Genomic DNA, 24601 nt, shown 5'->3' on the forward strand with positions numbered 1-24601 from the left:
ATAAAAGCTGACAGTTACAAGGAGGGGACTCAGGGCCAACCCCACAGAGAGCAGGAGAATCGGGGTCAGAGGGATCTGGGGTCAGGTCCCAGCCCTCCTTACCAGCCACTGTGTGCACTTGGGCGTCTCTTAACTCTCTGAGGCGCAGTTTCCTCATCTGTAAAATAGGGATCATCGTACCAGGCATGGCTATTAGAGGCTATTAGAAGCCCTATCATGGCTGCAAAGCTCAGATGAGCCCAGTCCCTGGCCTGGAGACGGTCATGAAGAGACGGTGGCTGTGGCTCTTTCCCTTACTTGCCTAACCCCAGCCTTGGGATCTGCTCCACCTTAGGCAAGAGTGAAGGAAAGGGAGAGTCCGGTTCTATTTAGAAGTTGCTGTTCCAGTGCCTTGTGGACTGCAGGAGTGGATGATGAGTATGTAAACTGCAAAGCAGACAGGAAAGCTCCTCTGCCAGCTTTCAGGGAGCTTCAGAAGCCGCCTGGGTGCTGCTCATGCGTGACTTGGTTTGGGGAAACTTTCCAGTGTGTAGACCCTACTGGGTCTGAGGCAGGACTCACCCAGGAGATCAGGTGCACGGGTCATGGGCAGCACGGGTCATGGGCAGCATGGGGAAGGCAGTGTCCACCGGCTGGTGCCAGGCCCTGGGCAGGTGCTTCAGAGATGGGACAAGCACCCTCACCGTCCGAAAGCACTTGGCTCCCGAGGTCTGATGACAGCGAGAGTGGACAGCAGATAGCGAGGGCTGCCTGCATTGTTTCATCCTCACCATCTGCCTGCGAGGCAGGGGCTGGAAGCTCCCATTTACTAATGAGGAAAGCAAGGCTCAGAGAGGGGAAGAGACCTGCCCAAGGTCGCACAGTTAATAAGTGCAGGGATTTGAGCCCAGGACCGGCTGACTCCTGTACTGTGTTACAGATGAGATACCAGGGGGTGTGTGTGTGTGTGTGTGTGTGTGGTGGGAGGGGACCCATTTTCCCTGGGTCACCAGCCCGAGACTGGAATCTTGGTTTCTCAACCCAGTGCTATTTCCAACTCTGCGCCAGGAAGCAAATCTCATCCTCACGCCTTTCCTCCGTGGCTCCTTCAGCCGGGAATGCCCACCCTTTCATCTCTTTGGTGGGCAAGCTCCAGCTCTCCTTTGCAGTCACTGGCAGTATCGGGGCTTTGGCAGGCCCTCCCTGCAAGCGCTAGGCAGGCTGAGTGCCCTCCCTGGACTGCACAGCCCTGGCACCCTTCGGTGATGGAATCCACCTGAAGTCAGCTCTCTGTCTGTTCCACACTAAGGGATATGTTCTTCGACGACATCCATCTGCCCATCCACCTGTATACTCCTCAGTCCATCTATTCATCCATCTGTCTATCAATCAACCTGTCTGTCCTTCCACCCATCCATTCACCAAATATTTACTGGGTGTCTACTGCGTGCCAGACACTCAGAATAGTGAATCCAAATCTCCACTCTCTGAGAGCTTATATATCCCTAGCACCTGGCAGATTAATATAAATATGAATAACAGCCACCATTAGAAAAATACAGATGAGCACCATTAGTCTCAGAGAGGTTAAGAAACCTATCTAAGGTCACATAGTAAGTGGTAGAGCTCTGGTCTAAACCTAGGTCTGTCTGATGCAAAAGCTATCCAGTTGCCTCCCTTTCCATCCATCCATGTGTTCTGCACTACCTGGATCCTCCAGGGACTTCCCTTGGCCATTGCTAATGGGAGCTGCAGGGCAGCCAGGGAGGTTCTGCCCTGGCAGCAGCGCCTCACCTTCTGCTGCCGGATGGCCCTGTTGATCCTCTTCTCCTGGCACAGCTGGTGCTCCATGCGTTCCAGGGCCTCCTTCAGCAGGGCCTTTTCTTCGGCCTCTTTGTAAATATCATCCTCCAGCTTTGCCACCTGCGACTGGTACATCTCAACGGACACTTTGCTCCGCCTAGGTGCACAGGAGAGATGGCGTCTCTTTTTCCCTTATCTTTCCCAATCACCATCAATGTGCCAGAGCTGGAAGTCTCTCAAAATACATCCAGGTGGGGCTCACTCATGAGTGTCACGCAAGCAGGAGAGGATGTCGAAGATTTGGGACACGGAGAGCGGAACGAGCCGCTCGTCAGCCGAGTGTGTAGCAGGAGGGGATAAAGGAGGTGCTACCGGCCCCTCCCGACTTCCCGGGGAGCGGGGAACTGTGACTCCTGAAAATATGACAGAGCTGTCAACGCCACACAAGTGGGAAACCGTAAGTCGAGGGCTGTGAGAGGTGCAGCTTGCACAGAAAATAGTCCACAGAATGGAGAAACCATGCACTTCTGCAGCCACCATCTCAGGGACAGAATTCCCTCTACCAGGCCTAGTCAGTGCCCCCCTTGTTACCTTTCTGATGTTTTAGGGATTCCACACTCGGGTCTCTGTCCTGTCCCAGGCCTAGGTGTCTGCTGCTAGCCTGAGTTTAGCCAGGAGAAGGGAGGCACGGGCCTTTATGTGGGGATGTGGGGGTGCCGAGGTACCTGAGCTGTTCGACGTCCTTTTCGTATCCTCTCAACAGCTCCTCTTTCCTCTCCAGTTGGTTCTTGAGCTGGGTGATCTTATCAAATACCAGGTCGAGGTCCCTTTGTCGAAGCTGGTTGACCTTGTCCCTCTCCTGGCGGGAGAGGTATTTCATGGACACGTGGCCGGACATGTCCTTGATGTTCATCAGACTTCCAAGGGTTTTGCTCATATCCAGGTACTACAAGGAAAACGTTCGTGTATAAGAGGCATTACCGGAGGCCGCTGGTGGCCGCTTTAAGGAGGCCAATGTCTAATTCTGTTTCATTCACTTTCTGCAATTGCAGAGAACACACACACGCTTTGAAAGGAGTGCAACTGGGGCTTTCAGCGTGACTTTCATTTCTCCCACATCCATTTACGCTATGCCTTTTTTGAGAACCGGGGGTGAAAAATGACAACAGATACAAACACTTCATTCTAACTACCCAGTTTTTCAAGGAATTTGGCTATGCGATTCCTGACCCATGCTGGGATAGTAGGTAGGTCTTGCAGAGTTATTAGAACAACTAAACAGGTACGTGAGGTTGACATTTAAACTATCCCGTGGTTAACACTGACTGCAGGGGACCCAGGCTTTGGATAGCAGTGCGTTGGATGCTGGAGGTACGTACCAGCTTTTCACTGAGCTCTAAAGCCTCAGCCACATCCATCTTCCCTGACTTCTCCATGGCTGAGCTGAACCTTGCGTTGCAAAGGCCATTCTGAGGCTGAAATCAGAAAGAAATGAAAGCGCTCTCTTGACATTCCATTGTGACCTTCTATGACCGGAAGCTAAAGCACTGTGTGATTGCCGGAGATTAACTCAACAGAGTTGATTTTCAGTCCGGTCCTGATCATTCCGTCTGATTCCTTTGTCAACTGCTTTCTTATAATTGTATTCCTACCCTTCAGAAAGCGACTCTGTCTTTGAAGTCTCTGTAATTATACATCACTTGTCTTGTTCTTTGATCACCGCCTGTCTTCCCTCTACAACAGTGGTTCTCAATTGGGGTGGTTTTGTCCCCTCCCCTGGGCCATTTGGCAGTGTTTGGACACATTTTTGATTGTCACAACTGCAGGCGGGGAGTGCTGCCAGCATCTAGGGGGTAGAGAGCAAAGATGCTACTAGACATCCACACGTCCCCCCACAAACCGCACCAGACTGTGGGGTCCTAAAATATCAACAGTGCTGAGGCCTGGAAACCCTGGTCCAGACGAGTGCCATAGAAGCAGGGACTGGGTTGCTGTTTGCTCACTCTCCCCCTCCTTGTGCCCAGCATGGCGCCTGGCAGAGTGGGCGTGTTTGTTGAATGAATGAATGCAGGTTAAACAGAAAATACCCTCCATCCTTTTATTAAAGGAGTGTCATTTTCATGCAGTGGAAACTGGACCCTCACTTCTGATGCTTTCCAGAGATGATGCAGATGGTGGGTGAGCATCACTTTAGACCCTTTCCAGAGAGGAGACAGCTGTGCACCTGCTAAGACCCTGCTCAGCCGGCTGCTTGCTGAAAGCCCCAGCCAAAGGCATAGAAAAGCCACCAGGCCAAGTGGGGAGTCTGGAGGCCGTGGACAACCCTCATACATCCCCTCACAACTAAACTGGATTGTCAGTGCTTACCACGGACACCAAGATCATGTCAGCTCGCAGCATTTACTGGCTCTACATTGTAAACCTGGGAGATTAAAAAAAAACAAAAACAAAAACAACACCCATTCACAAAAATATAAAAGCCTAAAGGTGACTGTGATAGGTGTGACATATTTGTCTATATTAAGAGTGGACATATTTATCTATCTATGAGATGAGAATAAAGCAGGTATTTAAAGACGACAATAAATTGGGCAGACTTGCTACAAAAAGAACCTAAAACGCAGCTTGGTGTCTCCAGCTCCCTGAGCCGCGTCCTCTGCACTCCCCTTCAGAATCCCCTCTCTTCTCCTGCAGGTTGCAGGAGTCCGGAGGGAGGGCGGCCTAAGGAAGAGTCCGGGCTGCAGGTTCGATCACACCATTCCCACCTCCTTCTCTGCAGACCAGCAGGCTACAAGAGGCAGACCTCCAGGGACACAGTCCTGGCTCTGTCATTCATTATTTTTGTGTCCTTGGGTGAGGTGCTTGACCTTCTGAAGCCTTAATTTTTGTTTTTCTTTCTTCTTTTTTTTTTTGATGGAGTTTCACTCTGTTGCCCAGGCTGGAGTGCAGTGGTGCGATGTTGGTTCACTGCAACCTCCGCCTCCCAGGTTCAAGTGATTCTCGTGCCTCAGCACGGATGTGTACCACCATGCCTGGCTAAGTTTTGTATTTTTAGCAGAGACGGGGTTTTGCCATATTGGCCAGGCTGGTCTCGAACTTCTGGCCTCAAGTGATCTGCCTGCCTCGGCCTCCCAAAGTGTTGGGATTACAGGTGTGAGCCACCGTGCCTGGCCTGAAGTCTTAATTTTTCTTATCTGTAAAATGGGGACAGCAATGGTAACTGACGCGGGCTGCTGTGTGGATTAAATGAGATAACACATGTGAAGGGCTTTGCTCAATGCCTGGTACACAGGAAGCACTCAGTAAATGCCAGCTATTCTTCTTCCTGCTCCTTCTCTTCTTTCTTCTTTTCCTTTTTTGAGACAGGGTCTCACTCTGTCACCCAGGCCAGAGTGCAGTGGTGTGATCTTGGCTCACTGCAGCCTCTACTTACTGGGCTCAAGTCATTCTCTAACCTCAGCCTCCTGAGTAGCTGGAACTACAGGCATGAGTCACCAATGCCTGGCTAATTTTTTGTAGAGACAGGGTCTCGCCATGATGCGCAGGCTGGTCTTGAACTCCTGAGCTCAAAGTGATCTGCCCGCCTTGGCCTCCCAAAGTGTTGGGATTAGGCATGAGCCACTGCGCTTGGCCCCTTTCTCTTAATTTGAATTGCTGCCAGTGTTGTGTTGGAAGATTGAGGTCTTCTGAGAGAGTGGAGAGGTTTCTTGCTGTGTGGTGTCCGTGGTGGGACTGGGGTCCTGCGGAGGGGAAGGCCCATCTTGGGAGCGGGTCAGTCTGTGGTGGGACTGGAGCATAGCCGAGGGGGAGGCCTGTCTTGGGAATGGGTCAGGCTGGGGATCAAACTGATCCCAACCTGGAGGCTGTCCCTGCACTCCCACCCTCAAGGAAGTAGGGTTTGATTTTCTCAAGAAAACCAGCTCATTTCCAAAGACCCTCTTCCTGGACTCTCGTAAATGTCCAGAAAAACTGCCGAGAGAATACAGGATAGCCTCGTTGTTTCTTCTAGAAGCCTGTGTGGTGTGGATCCAGCTGCAGCAGCACACGTGCCCTCAGCGGGTCCTGTGACAGATGCTGACCTGTCACGTGTCCATCAAATGCCCAAACATCCATTTAGGGTAAAAAGGCACGTTCAACTGCACAATCAAATCACTTCTGGAAATCCTGTTGTCCCCACTGGAGAGCAGCGGCACGATCATAGCTCACTGTAGCCTCGAACTCCTGGGCTCAAGCGATCTTCCCATCTCAGCCTCCTGAGTGGCCAGGACTGTAGGCACCTGGCGCCATGCCTGACTGACGTATTTTTAATTTTTTTTGTAGAGATGGGGTCTCGCTATGTTTCCCAGGCTGGTCTCAAGCTCCTGACCTCAAGCAATCCTCTTCTCTTGTCCTCACAAAGTGGTGAGATGACAGGCGTGAGCCACCACACCTGGCCTATTTAAATAACATTTAATAATAACATCTATCATTTATTTTTTCCTCTGAGCCAGGCACTAGGCTAAGCACTTTCCAGAATTATCTCCTTCAGTATTTTTGTCATCATTTCACAGCTGGGAAATGGAGTCCCAGAAAGGTCAAGAGCCTTGCCCAAGGTCACACAGCTTGCAGACCTTGGATCTGGACACAGGTCCCTCTGACTCTAGAACCTGTGTGCTCTGAATCACGGCTCCCTTCTCCTGCCTTTTACGTGTTGTGTTTTTCTGGTGGCAGTGAAAAGCAAACTTTAGGCAAACTTATGGCATAACATGATCTATTAGCCTGCTGCACATGTTCTGCAGAATATCACGCATGATCGGCCGGGCGTAGTGGCTCACGCCTGTCATCCCAGCACTTTGGGAGGCCGAGGCGGGCGGATCACGAGGTCAAGAGATCGAGACCATCCTGGCTAACAGGATGAAACCCCGTCTCTACTAAACATACAAAAAATTAGCCGGCTGTGGTGGCGGGTACCTGTAGTCCCAGTTACTCAGGAGGCTGAGGCAGGAGAATGGCGTGAACCTGGGAGGTGGAGCTTGCAGTGAGCCGAGATAGCGCCACTGCCCTTCAGCCTGGGCGACAGAGTGAGACTCCATCTCAAAATAAATAAATAAATAAATAAATAAATAAATAAATAAATAAATAAAATCACACATGATCTGCAAAGGGGGCCAGCCATGCTGGCCCATTGACAATGTGGCCCAATGTCAATGCCATGCTGAACCATGCTGTGCACAAGCACAAGGCTACCTTTCTGTGCAAAGCCTGGACAATGGGTATGGTTGGGGCACCAGCTAGTGAGCATAGACAGCAGCCCATGAGGAAGGACCTGGCCCTGAACCACTGATATGTATGGCTGTGCCAGGGAACCCAGCTAGTGTCTGCCCTCAGGCCCCTCCTCTCCACATGCCAGTCACAGCAGAGAGAATTGTCGTTGGTTACCGCTAGGATCTCTATTCTTGAGAGAGTTGGCAAATCTGGTTTTGCATCCAATAGTATTTTCTGGATATTGCTTTTCATTCTGAGGTTCTTTAAATCTAGAAAGGATTCATTCTGGTGGTCTTCATGATCTATAAAACAAATAAAGTAGACTCAAAAGAAAGGCTCAGGAAGAAGTTATTTCATGTAATAACCATAGCAACTATTTATGGGACAGTTACACAGGCCTGTTTTAATCCTTACGACCTCCCGTGGCAGATGAAGACACAGCCCTAGAGAGATTAAATGACCTGGCCAAGGTCACCTGGCTCATAGGAGGCTGCAGCCACACAGGTATCAGTGCTGAGGTCATTGATGGTGGACTTTCTAAGGTCCTTCAGCCACGGAACCAGGATGGAACTTGAACCCAGGCTTCCAGGTCCTAGACCAGTGCCCTAGCCTGCAGTGAGCCCCAAGTCTTAGGAGAGCTCTATCCCCTCTAAAGGGGGTACTCTAAGTGGTTCTCCAACATAGATCCTTAGACAGTATTCATCCATGACAAAGTTCTCACCCAGCCACCATGAAACAAGAGAAAAACTAGGCCAGGAGTGGTAGCTCACGCCTATAACCTCAGCACTTTGGGAGGCTGAGGCAGGTGGATCACGAGGTCAGGAGTTCAAGACCAGCCTGGCCAATATGGTGAAACCTTGTCTCTACTAAAAATACACAAATTGGCTGGGTGTGGTGGCTAGTCCCTGTAGTCCTAGCTACTAGGGAGGCTGAGGCAGGAGAATCACTAGAACCTGGGAGGTGGAGGTTGCAGTGAGCCAAGATTGCGCCATTGCACTCCAGGCTGAGTGACACAGCGAGACTCTGTCTCGAAAAAAAAAGAAAAAGTACAATAGTGAGTTGTGCATGAAATCTTATTTAATATCAAGGCCTGCACTTGACTCTGAGATCATGCCCTGCCCAGCTTTTTGTGTATTACAGTGTCCTCTGAGTTATGGGATGATGCGGATAAAACATGGTAGTCTTGGAAAACTGGTCAGTCCCCAGAGTGAGCCTGGGGTCTGCTGCTCTGACTAGGAAGGAGGAGATTTACCTGGTGCGTGCGCCTTCTCTAGTTCTTTAATTCGCGCTCGAAGTTCAGATAAGGCCTTTTTCTGACGCTGAATGACCTCCTCGTGCCGGGACCCTTTGCACTTGACCCCTAGATCGCTGAAGGATTGCTCCTGTGGGCAGAATGGGGTGGGCAGCAGTTGATTAGGGATTGGAAGATTTCTCTTACATTCACAGAAACGTGAACAATTCATGTATAGCGGAACCCAGTCTCTTAGCACCTTTGGAAAAAGCATTTGGGCTTCAGCAGAGGAAGAATTCACATTTTCCATCTCAAATATTGGGTCACACATAGGAAGACCTCCAACTTTCCTATTTAGCATCACTATAAATAAAAGAGCCCCTCCATGTTCCCTCTCCACGTTTTATTTTTTCTTCTCATACTGTTCTATGCCTGGATTTCCATTTGCTGTCATGCTGGTCTTGTTTCTGAACAATCACAGCAAATTCTACTCCTGGAGGGGCATTTTCAGATGAGAACGCAAGATGCTTTCTTTTAACTGGTGATAAGGATGATTATTTAATATTTGCTAGGGGGATTTGATAGACTGGCTCTTGGTTGGGCTGGAGAAAGGAAAACTTTCCTCTGAGACTTTGGAGCCTCTGCAACAGCACTGTCCCAGAGAACTTTCCGTGGTGCAGGGAATGTTTCATACCTGTACCGGCACCGTCCAATATGGTAGCCGCTAGACCCAGAGGGACCATCCTAAACAGCTCAGGTTAGAGTTGCAGGGTTTTTTTTGTGTGTGTGTTTTTGATGTTGTTTGTTTTGGTTTTTGGAGATAGGGTCTTGCTCTGTTGCCCAGGCTGGAATGCAATGGCATGATCATGGCTCACTGTAGCCTCTACTTCTGGGCTCAAGTGATCCTTCCAGTTCTGTAGCTGGAACCACAGATGTGTGCCACCACGCCCAACTAATTTTTCTGTATTTTTTTGTAGAGACAGGATGTCACTTTGTTGCCCATGCTGGTCTCAAACTCTTGAGCTCAAGCAATCCTCCTGCTTCAGCCTTCCAAGGTGCTGGGATTACAGGCATGAGCCACTGTAACCAGCCTAGAGTTGGGTTTGCTAAGAGCACAGACAAAGATCTTTTTCACCTTTTTTTTTTTTTCTTGACGGTGTGTGTGTGTGTTGCTCAGTCGCCTAGGCTGGAGTGCAATGGCACAATCTCAGCTCACTACAACCTCTGCCTCCCAGGTTCAAGCGATTCTCCTGCCTCAGCCCCCTGAGTAGCTGGGATTACAGGTGCATGCCACCACGCTCAGCTAATTTTTTTGTGTATTTTTAGTAGAGACAAGGTTTCACCACGTTGGCCAGGCTGGTCTCAAACTCCTGACCTTGTGATCCGCCTCCCTTGGCCTCCCAAAGTGCTGGGATTACAGGTGTGAGCCACCGCACCCAGCCGTCTTTTTCGTCTTTTAAGGGTCACGTACCCTTTTAAGATTTGGAAGCATGCAGGGTTTTTTCCTCCCAAAAAATTCGCAGTGACACAAATATTTGCATACAACTTCCAAAGGGTCAAGACCTCCCGAAGTCCATTCATAAACTCTGAGCTAACCAACGCTTCTCCAGGGTAAGCAAGTCATTCATTCATCTCACATCGATTTATTGTGCCAAGCCTTGTTCTAGGCTCTGGGGATTCAACAGTGGCTAAACCCAGCAACATCCCTGTTGTCAGAGATTCTGCATCCTCGTGTGGGCAGACAGACAACAAGGTGAAAGGATCTGGTAGAAGTTATAAATGGTAAAGAGAAAATTAAGTGGGTAAACAGGGTGGGGTGTTGGGAACAGTTTTCAGTTGTAGATAGAGTTGCCAGGGAAGGCTGCAGTCAAACTGGCAAGAAAGAGAAAAAATTGACAATCTGGCTCTTTTATAATACTTTTTAAAGTAACAGTTTTGGTTCACTTCATGCATATACATATACATATATAGATAGCTATAGATATAGAAGATAATATATATGTAGTATGAAGTGAACCAAAATTATTTTAAAAGTTGCCTATCCATCTATCTATTGAATGGTAGCAGTGGCTGCATGCCAGACACTGTTCTAGGCACTGGGGCGAGATCAGGGAGCAGGCAGACCAGCCCTTGCTGCTGTGGGTGCGTTTCTATGGGGCAGACAGATAACAGACAGACAGGCGCACAAATACTCTAATTTCGGAGAGTGATAAGTGCTCCCAGGGAAAGAACGCAGAGGAGAGCAAAGGAGACATCTCTTTGTTCTTCCTCCTTTGATGGTTCAAATGCTTATCAGAGGCCTGTATGATACATCCCTGGCCCTGCGCTAGCCACACTGCCACCAGGGGAACAGGGCCCGTGGCCTCCTACAAGGGGCTCAACAGTGCTGTCTGAGGCCCTCCTGGGACGGTCCCCTACCCCCACCCCCATGTCCCTACCTCTCGTTCCCTCCCTTCCTTCTGGCTCTGCTCCAGGTCTCCTCCAGCACAGGCCTCCCTGATCAGCTGACCACCCCCCTCCCCCAGGTCAATCTGTTCCGAATCCTGCTGTACAGTTTCTCAGAGCGCTTCTTCCCACTGGACATTTTACTCGGTCTTGGCTTGTTTATTTCTGTCTCTCCTCCCAGATGACAGGCTCTGTGAGAGCAGTCTTTATCTCCTTTGAAGACTGTGCTATTTCCAGGGCCCAGCACTGTGTCTGAGCACAGTAGGTACTCAGTAAATATGCAGCCTGTCAGAAACAGGAGCTGTACGGAGCTTGCCCTGGCTTTCCAGCTGGGACCAGGGCTCAGCAGCTGGGAGAGAGAGGCAGGCCACCCTGGCTGCGCTTAGTAGGGCCTCGCTTGTCCTCGGACCCTGGCTCCACCCTGCTCACAGGATGCATGGCTGGTTCCCTTGCGGGGTTGGCTCTACACTGGCCTCGGTCACCTCTTGAGGATGTGTGTTTGACCTGAGAATCAACAACCTGGAATGTTCTCCCTCTCTCTCTGTCTCTCTGTGTATAGCAGGGGGCAGGAGACACTGAATTTTGGGGGTGTAGGGGTAGCCACGCACTGAGGCTGCCTCACAGCCTGTGCTAGCCTGAAGGGGTACCAGGAACGTCACATGACCCCTCCTTGTGGCTCTTCTGGGAATTTATTTATTTGGAGAGGATGAAATTCTTTCTCATACAACTCTTAAGCCCTCTGACCCGCTCTGGCTTAGAAAGCAGGAAGGAGCCCGAGGGTGGAAAACCATTCCAAGAAGGAACAAATACATTTTCCCTTTTATCTTGCAGTCTCCCTCCCCCATCCTCCTCCACTAATCCCTCCATATAATATAAACTAAAAATCAAGGGCATCCCAGTTCAACAATCCAGTCCAACAGATGTGCACAGAGTCCAAGGGCGTTTGGTGTGGGCGGGAGCCGGTGCATCTTCTCCTATCCCTGGCATAGGGCCTGGCACCCCGCAGGTGCTCAATAGTTGTTGAATAAGTGAATGAATATGGGTCAGGTTCTGCTCTAAGAGCCTGGGATTCCAACAGGAGTGCCACACACCCCCTGCCCCATGGAGCTTACGGCCACGTGGACCTGCTGCAGCCCCCGCCTTCCTGGTCACCCTGAGCAACCAGGAGACACTTCTGTTAAAGTGCTCTGGACAGCAATCGATGCCAAGGACAGCTGGCTGGACCTCGAGCCCTTTCGTTCAAGCTGTTTGCGGCCCTGGCTCAACGCTGTCTGGCAGAGGGAAGGCATCTTTGAGAAAGCCGGAAAGCAAGCTGACACATTTGGCCTGGCTTCCCAGTGAAAATCCAAAGCCCATTACTGGAACGTCATGCTCTCTAGGCTCAAAATGCCCCAGGGGAAGAAGAGCCCCAGGCTCCAGGAAACCAGGGCCTTGAGGAACCACTGAGTCTCACGATTGCATGCTGCGGACCGTGGGGAGTATCACAGCCCCAGCCGTAGGGACAGAGTGTGAGTGCCTGCTTCTAGGACGGCCCAAGGAAGGCTGTTCTCACTCAAAGACACACTCCCATCAGATGCTTCTGGGCAGATGCATAGAACAGCTACCAAGACACAGCCACGGAGCACTCCCTACGTGGCTCTTTGGGAGGGCAGTTTGGCCCCAACAAGCACAATTCAGGAAGAACAAGTACATTAACTACAGCATTGCACAAGAGGAGAAGCAATGGAAGTGTCCATCAAGAGGGGACTGGTTGGAAAGAAGAAACAATGGGATTCTACACAACCATTTAAAAGGGTGAGGCAGATCTTCATATACTTGCAAAGATGCCCATTAAATAGTGGTATGTAAAACTAAACCCATGTTGCAGAATGTACGTGGTTTGACACCATTAGTAAAAAAATTATCTACTAAACAAATATCTATATGGGCCAGGCGTGGTGGTTCACACTTGTAATCCCAGGACTTTGGGAACCTGAGGCAGGTGGATCTCTTGAGTCTGGGAATTCAAGACCAGCCTGGGTAACATGGTGAAACCTCATCTGTACTAAAAGTACAAAAATTCGTCAGGTGTGGTGGCATGCGTCTGTAGTCCCAGCTACTAGGGAGGCTGAGGCAGGAGGATCATTTGAACCTTGAGAAGTTGAGGCTGCAGTGAAGTTGTGATGGCACCACTACACTCTAGCCTGGGTGACAGAGTGAGACCTTGCCCCGGAATAAATGAATGAATGAATAAATATATGTATGGGTTTGTGTGCGTTTGTTCAGGTGTGTATATACATAAAATGTATTTCTCAGCCAATCCATAAGGTGGGGATGGTCATTACTGTCAGAACAGGGAACTGGTGCACAGTGACCTCCCCAAGGTCACAACAGAGTTTCTAAGTGGAGGAGCTGGGATTCAAACGCAGGTGCAGTGAATCTACGCCTGATCTTCAGCCACTACACTTTCTTGACCGTGTCAGAACGTGGAGGCCTCTAGGAGGGAAAGATCTCATGGCATGCACATCACACTGTGGACAGCTGTGACCTCTGGTGACTGCGACTGAACAGGCAGGATTCTGCGACTTACTTTATACGTTTCACACAAGCAAGTCATACTTTCGGAACTTAGAGTGAAAATATCTTCAAAAGGAAAGAAAGCCACCACTGGGCCATGTCTTAGCACATCCTTTCGGGTGCCCAGGAGTTGCTGGCACTCACCTCTTGGCTGCTGGAGAAGGCCTCGGTGTGGACGGGTTCTATCTGCACAGAGGTGTCACACGTCTGGGTCTTCTTCCGGGACTTCTGTTCCTTCTCTGTGTTCAGCTGGAGTCTGTGTTTCTCCTGGGAAGCCCTAGGGTAGAGAAGAGGAGGATAGCACAAGGTTCCAGGAACCACAAATGACTTTTGCAGTCATTGGAAGACCAGGAAATGGAGCTCTATTTTTACAGGAAACAGAATTCTTTTGAGACTTCAGTTTCCTGCTCCCAGATTTCTACAGAATTCAGTTTCAGGGAACTTACGGGAGAGTGACCAGGGCAGGGAGCACCTGCCCTTGGTTCCTATACTGGGACTGAGGACACCTGCTGTGGTTTTACAGGGACATTCACTGCATGTCTGCTGTTTCTAACACTTTATATGTGTCTAACCCTTCTATCTCTCATAACAAACCCACAAGTTAGGTCCTCTGCTTGTCCCATTTTACAGACAAGTAAACAGACACACAGCAATTTGCCTGTAGTCACCTTGCTTGTAAATGGATGGTCTGGCTACTTTTTTTTAGATGGAGTTTTGTTCCTGTTCTCCCACCCAGGCTGGAGTGCAATGGTGCGATCTCCACTCACTGCAACCTCCGCTTCCCAGGTTCAAGTAATTCTTCTGCCTCAGCCTTCCAAATAGCTGGGACAGGCATGCACCACCACGCCTGACTAATTTTGTATTTTTAGTAGAGACAGGGTTTCACTATATGTTGGCCAGGCTAGTCTCAAACTCCTGACCTCAGGTGATTCGCCCCCCTTAGCCTCCAAAAGTGCTGGGATTACAGGCGTGAGCCACCGGGCCCGGTCTAGGGTCTGGCTTTGAAACCAGGCAGCCAGGTGTGGAGTCTGCTTCTTTAGCCACTACGTGAATCTGCTTTGGCCACGAGGCACACAAAGCTACCAGATATCCACAAAACATCAATTTCAGTCAAAATCTTTTTTTATGAAAACATGACTCATTCTAAAATACGGATAAGCTGCGGGTAAAAATGCAACTCACTGGTGTTTTTAAAGATGAACCCAGGGGACGATGACAATATTTTGTATGTATTTTAAGCTGACACCTCCAGTTTATTCATTTGTTAAATAAATATTAAGTTCCCTTATGTGCTGGGCTGGGAAATCAATAGTGGGCAAGGTCTACACAGACCCTGTCCTTGTGGGAAGGGCAGACAACAAACAGGCAATGGGGCCGGGTGCGGTGGCTCACGCCTGTAATCCCAGCACTTTGGGAGGCCGAGGTGGGTGGATCGCTTGAGGTCAGGAGTTCAAGACCAGCCTGGCCAACATGGTGAAACTCCATCTCTACCAACAATACAAAAAATTAGCCAGGTGTGGTGGCTCATGCCTGTAGTCCCAGCTACTACCTCTTTTGCCTCCCAGAGGCTGAGGCACAAGAATGGCTTGAACCTGGGAGGCAGAGGTTGCAGTGAGACAAGATTTCTCCACTGCACTCCAGCCTGGGCAACAGAGTGAGTGAGACTCCGTCTCAAAAAAACAAACAACAACAACAAAAAAACAGGCACAGGTAGCCTTGCTGTGTGCTAAGTGGTAGGTCAGACAGAGTGCAGGGGCTGAGGGAGACCAAGCATGGCAGGATCCCTTGGCTATGTTTGGTGAGGGTGAGTGAGGGAGGGCTTCCTGGAGGAAGTGGCATTTAAGCAGAGACCCGTCATCTGGAATATTGGACAAGGAAGTTTGAGAAGCACAGAATAAGCAAAACCATGAAACACATATCATTCATTGACTCAACTCCTCAAGCAGCATGCACTGAGCACTCTCTCTGTGCAAGACTCAGGAGCTCCCCGCGCCAGGTGAACTAACCCCCTCCCCCGCCCACCCAACCTGAGTGCCTCCTTGAGGGCCTTCAGCTCCCGGTCTTTCTTTTCCACCAGACTGCTCATCTGGGCCATCTTCTCCTTGAGCACACTCAGCTCCTTGCTTTGCTGCTGGACCAGTGCCACGTTCTGTTCCAGTTCCATCTTCTGCTTCTCGTTTAGCTCCCCTGGGAGTGACAGGAGGGCCGGTAAGGGGGTCTCTGCCTCCCGGGTTGAAGTGATTCTCCTGCCTCAGCCTCCTGAGTAGGTGGAATTTCAGGCGTGCACCACCACGCCTGGCTACTTTTTTGTGTTTTTAGTAGAGACAGGGTTTCACCATGTTGGCCTGGCTGGTCTCAAACTCCTGACCTCAGGTGATTCACCTGCCTCGGTCTCCCAAAGTGCTGGGACTACAGGCATAAAGTAGCTATTATTAGCATCCTCACTTCACAGATGCAGAAACTGAGGCTCAAGGAGGTAAGGGACTTACCTGAGGTCATGCAACTAAGAGTGAGCAGCTATAGAAGTAGGCCCAACATCTCCAGAGAACTGGGCATTGTAGCCTCTACCCCACACATTCTCATACCTTATTACAAAAAATACTCAGCCATAAATGTCTTGGGGTATTAACAGGAACAGCTACAGGGAGCGAATACCCTGTAGGGTTTGGGATGGAGACAAATAGGAGCATTCTTTTCCCATCCTCCACTTCCCCAGGCTTAGTTCCATCTCCCAGCTCCTGCCTGTCTATCCATGCCCTTCAGCTCAGGGAGAGTAGACATGGGAAAGAGAGGCTGCTATCAGATGCAAGAAGGAGGGAGGCAGAAGTAAAAGCACAGAGATAAGGAGGAACAAAGCAGGAATATGAAGGCAGCATTGTTTGTGTCTGTCCGGAACAGCACAGAACTCAGTTATTTTGCCCCTACTCTAGGGGCCACTGATGTCCATGTTAACCCTAGGAAGAAGGCGTGTTGTCCCTACCTGGCATCTGAGGAAGAGAAGGCCTGGAGAGCCCCCTTGCCCTAGGTCCCAAAGCTAGTGAGTGCTGGGCTTGTGCAAACTGGCCTGCCGCAGGGAGACCCCAGGATTGCCCTCCAAGCCTTTGCTTCTGGAAGCAAATCTGTGCTAAAGGAAAATTCTCCCTGAAGAAGAAAGTTGCATTTCAGTGCAGAGGTCCAAAGTCCTGTGGAGAATATGCCCTGTGCCCCTTGGCATTGAGTCAGGGACTCAGTGGGGGGTGGGAATCAGGGACATATCCAGGATACAAATTTTGCTGACCCTGAGTTACAGATGCTGGGACAACACAGGGAAGCAGGATTGTTTATGCCAAGGTTTCCAACTCTTTTTTTTTTTTTTGGGACAGAGTCTTACTTCTGTCGCTCAGGCTGGAGTGCAGTGGCGTGATCTGGGCTCACTGCAAACTCCGCCTCCCGGATTCAAGCAATCCTCTGCCTCAGCCTCCTGAGTGGCTGGGATCACAGGCGCCCACCACCACACCTGGCTAATTTTTGTATTTTTAGTAGAGATGGGTTTTCACCATCTTGGCCAGGCTGGTCTTGAACTCCTGACCTTGTGATCCAACTGCCTTGGCCTCCCAAAGGGCTGGGATTACAGGCGTGAGCCACTGCGCCCGGCCAACACTTAAGCCTCATCTGCTTCCTTTCTCAAGTGGGTCAGGAGGTCAAGAGACACCGGAAATTGTTCAAACCTCTCAAATCCGACATTCTGCTGTGGGCTTCTGTAAGGTCTTTCCTTAACTTCATGATGACCTCCTGCTGAGACAGGATTTCCTTCTGAGCAGCCAACAAGTCATCTCTGAAATTCACAAAAACAGGTGAAGTCAGTTCAACTCAAACTCCACATTGTCTCCTGAGTGTCAGGAAGGGGCCAAGTACAAATGCAAACAGATTCTCAATCATGGTCCATGCGATGCCAGTCCCAGCAAAGGATGAGGACAGTCTTCAAAAACTCTAAAACAAAAATGACTTTTTTGTTGCACCTTCGTTTAAGAAAATAGATGGAGGCCAGGCACCGGGTACATGCCTGTAATCCCAGCACTTTGGGAGGCCAAGGCTGGAGGATCACTGGAGCCCAGGAGTTCGAGACCAGCCCGGGCAACAGAAATCAGAACCCCATCTCTACAAAAAACAAATTAAAAAAAAAATTAGCCAGGCATAGTGGTGTGTGGCTGTTGTCCCAGCTACTCGGGAGGCAGAGGTGGGAAGGTTGCTTGAGCATAGGAGTTGAAGGCTGCACTCCAGCCTGGGTGGCAGAGCAAGACCCCGTCTCTAAGAAAAAAGAAAATCCACTGAGACAGAACACAAGATCTGGCTGAGTTGAGTCTGAGGCTCGAACATGCCTTGCATGAGACTGATACCCACTACCCAGCATCATGACTTGATGTGCCTGTGGACTTCTGATGGTGAAGGGAGAGGGGAAGACTATTTGGGGGAGGTTCAGGGATCCTTTGGGGACAGGGAAGAAAAAAGAGAGGAAGACAATGTGGCTCTGTTCTCTCAGCAGCCTCTTGGAATTCCTGGTGGAGAGAGGCGGGGCCAGATGTGAATGAATGGTGTTCTTGGGGGAGCTGGTGGAAGTGTGGCCTTGGCGCCCAGGCAACAGGGGGACAGTGATGGTGACGGGACAGCTCCCCCTCCCACACCCCTGGAGGGCAGCACACCTTTGGCACCCTGAGAGTCAGGATGGCTGATGGGAGGGTGGCTGTGCCCAGTGGAGGGGTGAAGGGTGCCCAGCAGGAACAGCAGGGGAGGCGCCTTGGGTGGGGATGTGACAGGAAGAACACAGGGTGCATGCCTCAGCAAGTTGAGAAACCGCAGCCTGGCGGAGACGGGTCTTGTGTGTGTTGCAGGGAGTCGGTCTTGCCCTTTTGGAAGGGGGTTGGGAGCCTTAGTCTTTGGGCAGGTATTAATGCCACTTCATTTGAGTTCACAGGCTTTTGAAATCCAGGCTCTTCTTATAAAGACTTTATTTTTTATTTATTTTTATTTTTTTGAGACGGAGTCTTGCTCTGTTGCCCAGGCTGGAGCACAGTGGTGTGATCTCAGCTCACTGCAACCTTCATCTCCTGGGTTCAAGTGATTCTCCTGCCTCAGTCTCCCAAGTAGCTGAGACTACAGGTGTCTGCCATCATGCCTGGCTCATTTTTGTATTTTTAGTAGAGATGGGGTTTCACCATGTTGGCCAGGCTGGTCTCAAACTCCTGACTTCAGGTGATCCACCCACCTCGGCCTTCCAAAATGCTGGGATTACAGGCATGAACCACTGCACCCAGCCTTATACAGACTTTAGAAGGTACTGCGTTTATTATGAATTAAAGTAAAACACTGACAGGTTGCATGTCAAACAAACAAACAAAAAGAGTGGTGATCATTAGAATGAACATAACTACATATATATAGTATATTCTGTGTGTGCATGCATGTGTGTCCACGTGAGCGTGTCCTTGGCTGCAACCACAAATCTTCCAACTCGAGGATAAAACCTCAGAACTCAAGCATGTTCACACGCCAAGGAAGTGGACCAGAGCAGGGCCGGGTGGTGCTGACTCTTCTCCAAGTCACAGGCACCACTGTTTCTAGAGTTGAAACAGGAGGAGGAGTCAGGAACTTTTCACAGTGCGGAGGCTGGGTATCCTTGTCTTTTTGGGGTAAAATCCCTGTGACATTAGACTTCAGTCACTAGGATTTGGTGCAAGGATCAGGCAGGTGGTTGTCCTCTTGGGGGAGCGTCTGAATCCCTACGCTGCGTCCCATCGGCACCTCCTCCTTTATGTGCTGGTTTCTGGATGTTTCCCATTCATACGTTTGTTTCTCTGAAAACTGTCAGTTCTTCGAGGATAGACTTCTGCATAGACTCACTGGCTCTCAGTCAGGAGGGTTGAAATCATTTATTTGAGGTCATTTAGCCAACTCCTTAACTTCTCACCTTTGCAGGGCCCCGCCCCACCAAGTGGTCTCCACTGTTTGAAATCTCTGTCTGCTTAATAACACCTGTGAATGGGCTTGCCTCTAGCTGATCCTCGGGAAAAATAGCTAATAGCAGTATTAGCTAGATTTCCCAAGCACTAGGCATGTACAGCCTTACTTCACAGACGTGGAAGCTAAGGTTCAGTGAGGTGGCGTGACTTGCCCAGGGTCACACAGCTGGAAAGTGTCAAGTTGGAATCTGCTATGTTTTGAATGTTCGTCTCCTCCAAATCTCAAGTTGAAACTTAACCCCCAAGGTGGCAGTATTGAGAGGTGGGGCCTTTATAAAGTGATTGGTCACGAAAGTACAATTATGGGTTAATGGATTTGTGGGCTACTGGGTTAGTGGATTAATGGATTATCATGGCAGTGAGACTGTGGATTTATAAAAAGAGGCAGGGAGACCTGAGTTAGCACACTCAGCCCCTGGACATGTGATACCCTGCACCACTCCCAGACTCTGCAGAGAGTCCCCAACAGCAAGAAGGCCCTCACCAGATGCAGCCCCTCAACCTGGGACTTCTCAGGCTCCAAAACTGTAAGAAATGAATCTCTTTTCTTTATAAATCACCCAGTTTTGGGTATTCTGTTATAAACAGCAGAAAACAGGCTGAGGGATCTGAATGTAGATCCACCTAAATCTTTCCACGACACTGCCCTGCCTTGCTGAAGGAATGGGGAAGTGGAAGCAGCACTGGGAAGGCAGCAGGCCCAGCTCCTTGTATGGCTTCTGACAGTGTGGCCCAGGTAGGGGCTGGTTGCCTGTTTGCCCCCACCCAGGTGGTGCCGGTGAGAGTGCCTGGCGCTCACGCACCCGCGGGTACTCACATCAGGTGTTCGTACGCCATGTCTTTGGCACTGCTGTCCGTCGTGGGAGCCACCAGAGGGTCTTGCGGCCTTTCCTCCTTTTGGGCTGTATCAGAGAGACATGTGATCGTTGTGAGAGGAGGCTGTCCTTCCCCTTTGCTTACAAGCACACCTGTGCCTTTCACAACTTACAAACCCTGCCTCCACCTGCAGCCCTCTCCACCTTGTGAGACCCACATGTGTGCCATGTCACAGGCTGGGGGCTCTCCCAAAGTGCGTGGCCTTGCGATTGTCCCAGCTTCTCTAGAAGGCAGGGGCCATCAAGTCCACTTATAGACAGGGAAAGGGGCACCGGAGTGATGGAAGCTGCCGGCGACCCACTTGGCTAAGCTGGTGAGCGGTGCAGCCTCAGTCCCTGGTCCCACCACCTGCCTGTCTCTCTTGGAAGAAGAATCTGTGTTTAGCACCTTCCTCTCCTCACCTCCCATTTACACCTCAGTGCACCGCCTCTGGCGTCCTGTCTCACTACTCACTCACGTGTTCACTCGTTTATTCCTTCAACAAACATTTGTGGAGTGCACACTGGTCTAAGTACGGGGGTGACAAAGATGCAGTCACCCTTTAGGTCCCAGCTCAATCCCAAACACCTCCCTCTGACCTGGACGTCACCCTTCAGGTCCCAGCTCAATCTCTGTTTTTGTTTTTGAGACAGTCTCGCTTTGCTGCTAGGCTGAGTGCAGTGGTGCAATCTCAGCTCACTGCAACCTCTGCCTCCCGGGTTCAAGTGATTCTCCTGTCTCAGAAGCCCGAGTAGCTGGACTACAGGCACACGCCACCGTGCCTGGCTAATTTTTGTATTTGTAGTTTAGACAGGGTTTCACCATGTTGGCCAGGATAGTCTCAATCTCTTGGCCTCATGATCTGCCAGCCTTGGCTTCTCAAAGTGCTGGGATTACAGGCATGAGCCACTGAACCCAGCCCCCAGCTCAATCTCAAACACGCTTCCTCTGACCTGGACTCTGGGTTGGGAAACTGAACCCCACTCTTCATCCTTGTCATGGTGCCCTATTCATCCTGGATCACCTGTCAGGGCAATAATTTTGTTACCACGGGGACAAAAACTGGCTTGTCCATCACTGGATCCTGAGTGCCTACATGAGATCGGAACATAACAGAAGCTCCACCGAGACAGCTGAATGAGTGAATGAATGAGGGAAGTCCTGATGGCTTGCCGACTTGCTGGGAACTAGAGCCGTGTTTCCTAACCAGGAGAGAGTTTGCCTCTAGGGGACATTGGGCAATGTCTGGAGACATTTTTGGTTGTCACAGCTGGGGTAGGGGTGCCACTGGCAGCTGGTGGGTGGAGGACAGGGAGGCTGCTAACACCCAATAGTGCCCAGTTCAGTCCCATCCATGAAAAAATGATCCTGCCCCAAATGTCAACAGGGCTGAGGCTGGGATACCCTGGCCTCAGTCCTCTACTTCCAGAACTTTCTCCAAGAGCTTAACAACTTTACAGTAATACCTTACCTTGGCCGTTTGGGGCAAATAAGTGCTCACAAGTCTGAGTTCTTTTTTCAGCTTCTTTTGGGTTTGTTTTTTAAGGGACAACTCCTGGCTGGTAATGAGTGCATTAGTGAAGATGCAAAAGGCCAATGGCAGAGAGAAGCCTTTGAAAGGCCCCCACACGAGATGTTTTCATGTGGAAAAGATGATTCCACTTCGTGCTGCCCTGACAGCTCTGACAGCCCTGGTAGCCTGTGTGTCTCGCCGGCTCACTGGGTCGGCACAAAGGATGTCCCAACTCATTGCCATGACTTCTGCTGAACCTGGGCCTCGGAGGGCTTCTGACATCGTTGTGTAACAAGAACAAAAGGGGGCCTCAGAGAATGAATGAGCTTTTGAATAAGGCACGGCCTTTTTCTTAACCATCAGCCTGCTGGGACCCAGCGGACAATCAGAACCTACCCCGAACACTAAGATTTCCTTGGTCCCCCTTCGGACTTACCCGGGTCGTTGTCCTTCAAGGTTGCAATCTCGCCTTCTATTTTTTTATGGTGCTGACTGACTTTCTGGAGCTTCTCTTCGAGGCTCACAATGGTCTGGGAGTGCTGTTTGATTTGCTCCTTATATTCCATGATCTCTTCTTCAAATCCGTGTCTCTGTGATTCCTGCTCATCCTGGACGGCCCTTACCGTCTTCTGCTGCAGGATTAGCCGCTCTTCCATCAAGATCTGGGAACAGAGCGTCACTCAGTGTGGTCTTGGGAGCTGGGTAGGAGAGCCACCATAATATACACCCTGGGCACACACAGGTGCTAAACTGGGTCCCACCCCAGGGCCTTAGCACATGCTGTTCCTTCTGCCCTGTACACTTCTTCCACAGCTCCTTGCATGGCCAACTCCTTCTTGACTCTCAGGGCTCAGCTCCAGCGTCACCTCCTCCGAGAGGCCCTCCCTGACCACCTATCAGGAGCAACCCCAGACACTTCCTATTCCAGCGTCTGTTTCATTGTCCCTGAAGCCTTTAATCGTTTCTTTGTTTCTCATGCCCTCTAGAATGTAAAATTCGTAACAGCAGAAATGTGTCTGTTTTTACTTACTGCTATGCCCACAGCATTTGATGTTTGATAGATATTTGTGGAATTAATGAATGAACAATTTCATAAGAAAAAGCAAATGAATTTGTCTTTCTTTCTTTCTCCTTTCTTTCCTTTCTCTCTCTCTCTCCTTCCTTCCTTCTTTTTCTTTCTTTTATCTCTCTCTTTCTTCTTTCTCTTTCTCTCTCTTTCGAGACAGAGTCTTGCTCTGTTACCCAGGTTAGAGTGCAGTAGCATGATCTTGGCTCACTGCATCCTCTGCCTCCTGGGTTCAGGGTATTCTCCTGCCTCAGCCTCCCAAGTAGCTGGGACTACAGGCATGTACCACCACACTCAGCTAATTTTCATATTTTTTTTAGTGGAGACAAGGTTTCACCATTTGTCCAGGCTGGTCTCAAACTCCTGACTTCAGATGATCTACCCACCTTGACCCCAAAAGTGCTGAAATTATAGGTGCGAGCCACTGTGCCCAGCCAGAATTTGCATTTTTTAAAACAAAAAATTAATGACCCCCAAATGGCAAATCTGCTGCTTTCCCACATCCAAACACTCCCTCCTGAGGCTCCCCTTGGCATTTGCATCCCAGCACCTCCTCCTCGATGCCCGCCTGCTACTCCAAACTCACCCTGTCCTGCTCCCTATTCCCAGGTGATGTGCTGGGCCTCGGCCTCTGATCTCCCCATGACAGGTACATTCTTTGCCCGACACACTCACACATGCCTGCTCTTCCAAGGACCCTGCCTAGGAGGCTGCCTTCCAGATTAGGCTCTTGTCTTGCTTTCTCTCCCAAAACTATTGTGTACCCAAAGCTGGGGGGCTTTTGAACTTTGATGCCCTATCCTCGCCTTCCTCCTCTTGTCTCCTCTTCTCCAAAAGAGGGTTGCTCCAAGAGAACACCCCCACCACGACCCCAGACCTCCATACTCCTATCCCTATGTCGTCCTTACGCCATCAGGTCCCCAAGCGCCCTGGCCTGAACGTGCAGTCTCCTTTGGCACTGTGCTCTCCTTGGCGCTCACGTCCTGTCAGCAGTTATCAAGTCCTGCCATCGTAACTCTCTCCTGCGACTCCCTCCCTCCCACACCTCCCCCAGCTCCCGCCAAGCTCAGGTCCTTAAGATTCTGGTCCACCACATGCCACACCCAGAGCTGTTCTCTCCAACGCCACACCCTCGTGAAATTTACTTCGTTCTCTTCTGGAAGATTCACCTTCATGACTTCCTTGCTCAGAAACCTGTCGGTTGAGCGTGTGGATGACAGAGTGAATGCACATGGAGCCCTGATTTTGGAGGGCCTCGAATACCGAGCCTACGCTTTAATGCGTTGTCTTAAAGCCTATGGAGTCATCACTCATCACTCGGTCCTGAGGCTCTCCAGGCATTCTGCTCCTGTGAGGAACCTGCATTACAACATCTCAGAATACCCTGCAGACGGGGCATCCTAGCTCTGTGTACCTTTCATTCTAAACCAACGCTTCTCATTAGGGGGCCATTAAGGGACACTTGGCAATGTCTGAAGACATTTTTGGTGATCACGACTGTGGGGAGAGGGCTCCTGGCATCCGGTGGGTAGAGAACAGGGGTGGTGCTAAATATCCTAAGATGCTCAGGACAGCCCCTCACAGGAAAGAGCTACTTGACCCAGAACATCAGCAGTGCTGAGGCCAAGAAGCCCTGGTCTAAGCCACACATTCTCACGCACTGTAATCTTCTATTGAGAGAAAAATTCTCCCGTTCCTGGAAGGCACCGACTTACCATTTTTGTCTTGGTAGTTTCCAGTTCAGCTAATGTTTCATTTAATTTCAAGGCGAGGCTCTCTGCTTTTAGACTTTCAGTTGCCTTTGTTTTCTGAGTCTCTTCAACCATGGCTAATGCGTCACTTAATTTATTACTTAAAACATCCTCTTTTTGCTCTTTTAATTCTAATTCCTAGACCAAAAAAAAAAAACAAAT

General features: G+C 50.1%; 1 protein-coding gene across 10 annotated transcripts in view; it reads right to left on the bottom strand.

Moving 5' to 3' along the window:
- FHAD1 (forkhead associated phosphopeptide binding domain 1) overlaps nucleotides 1-24601 on the bottom strand; it is a 159551-nt gene that overhangs the window by 15176 nt on the left and 119774 nt on the right. For 7 of the 10 annotated variants that reach the window (XR_012089780.1, XR_012089778.1, XR_012089779.1 and 4 more), the window contains 12 exons: nucleotides 24404-24577; nucleotides 22059-22284; nucleotides 20072-20156; nucleotides 16966-17072; nucleotides 15286-15445; nucleotides 13403-13535; nucleotides 8279-8408; nucleotides 7201-7328; nucleotides 3162-3257; nucleotides 2508-2728; nucleotides 1774-1939; nucleotides 103-157 (listed from right to left, as the gene is read on the bottom strand). Coding sequence is in view for 4 of the 10 variants with exons in the window: in XM_007980445.3 (XP_007978636.3) it covers nucleotides 103-157; nucleotides 1774-1939; nucleotides 2508-2728; nucleotides 3162-3257; nucleotides 7201-7328; nucleotides 8279-8408; nucleotides 13403-13535; nucleotides 15286-15445; nucleotides 16966-17072; nucleotides 20072-20156; nucleotides 22059-22284; nucleotides 24404-24577 (1681 nt within the window). In the remaining 6 variants the exon portion in view is untranslated. The remainder of the gene's footprint in view (nucleotides 1-102; nucleotides 158-1773; nucleotides 1940-2507; nucleotides 2729-3161; nucleotides 3258-7200; nucleotides 7329-8278; nucleotides 8409-13402; nucleotides 13536-15285; nucleotides 15446-16965; nucleotides 17073-20071; nucleotides 20157-22058; nucleotides 22285-24403; nucleotides 24578-24601) is intronic. The other 3 variants (XM_037985011.2, XM_037985009.2, XM_037985010.2) reach the window with 1 other exon arrangement.

The sequence above is a fragment of the Chlorocebus sabaeus genome, chromosome 20, assembly GCF_047675955.1.
Source record: "Chlorocebus sabaeus isolate Y175 chromosome 20, mChlSab1.0.hap1, whole genome shotgun sequence".
Classification (NCBI taxonomy): Eukaryota; Metazoa; Chordata; class Mammalia; order Primates; family Cercopithecidae; genus Chlorocebus; species Chlorocebus sabaeus.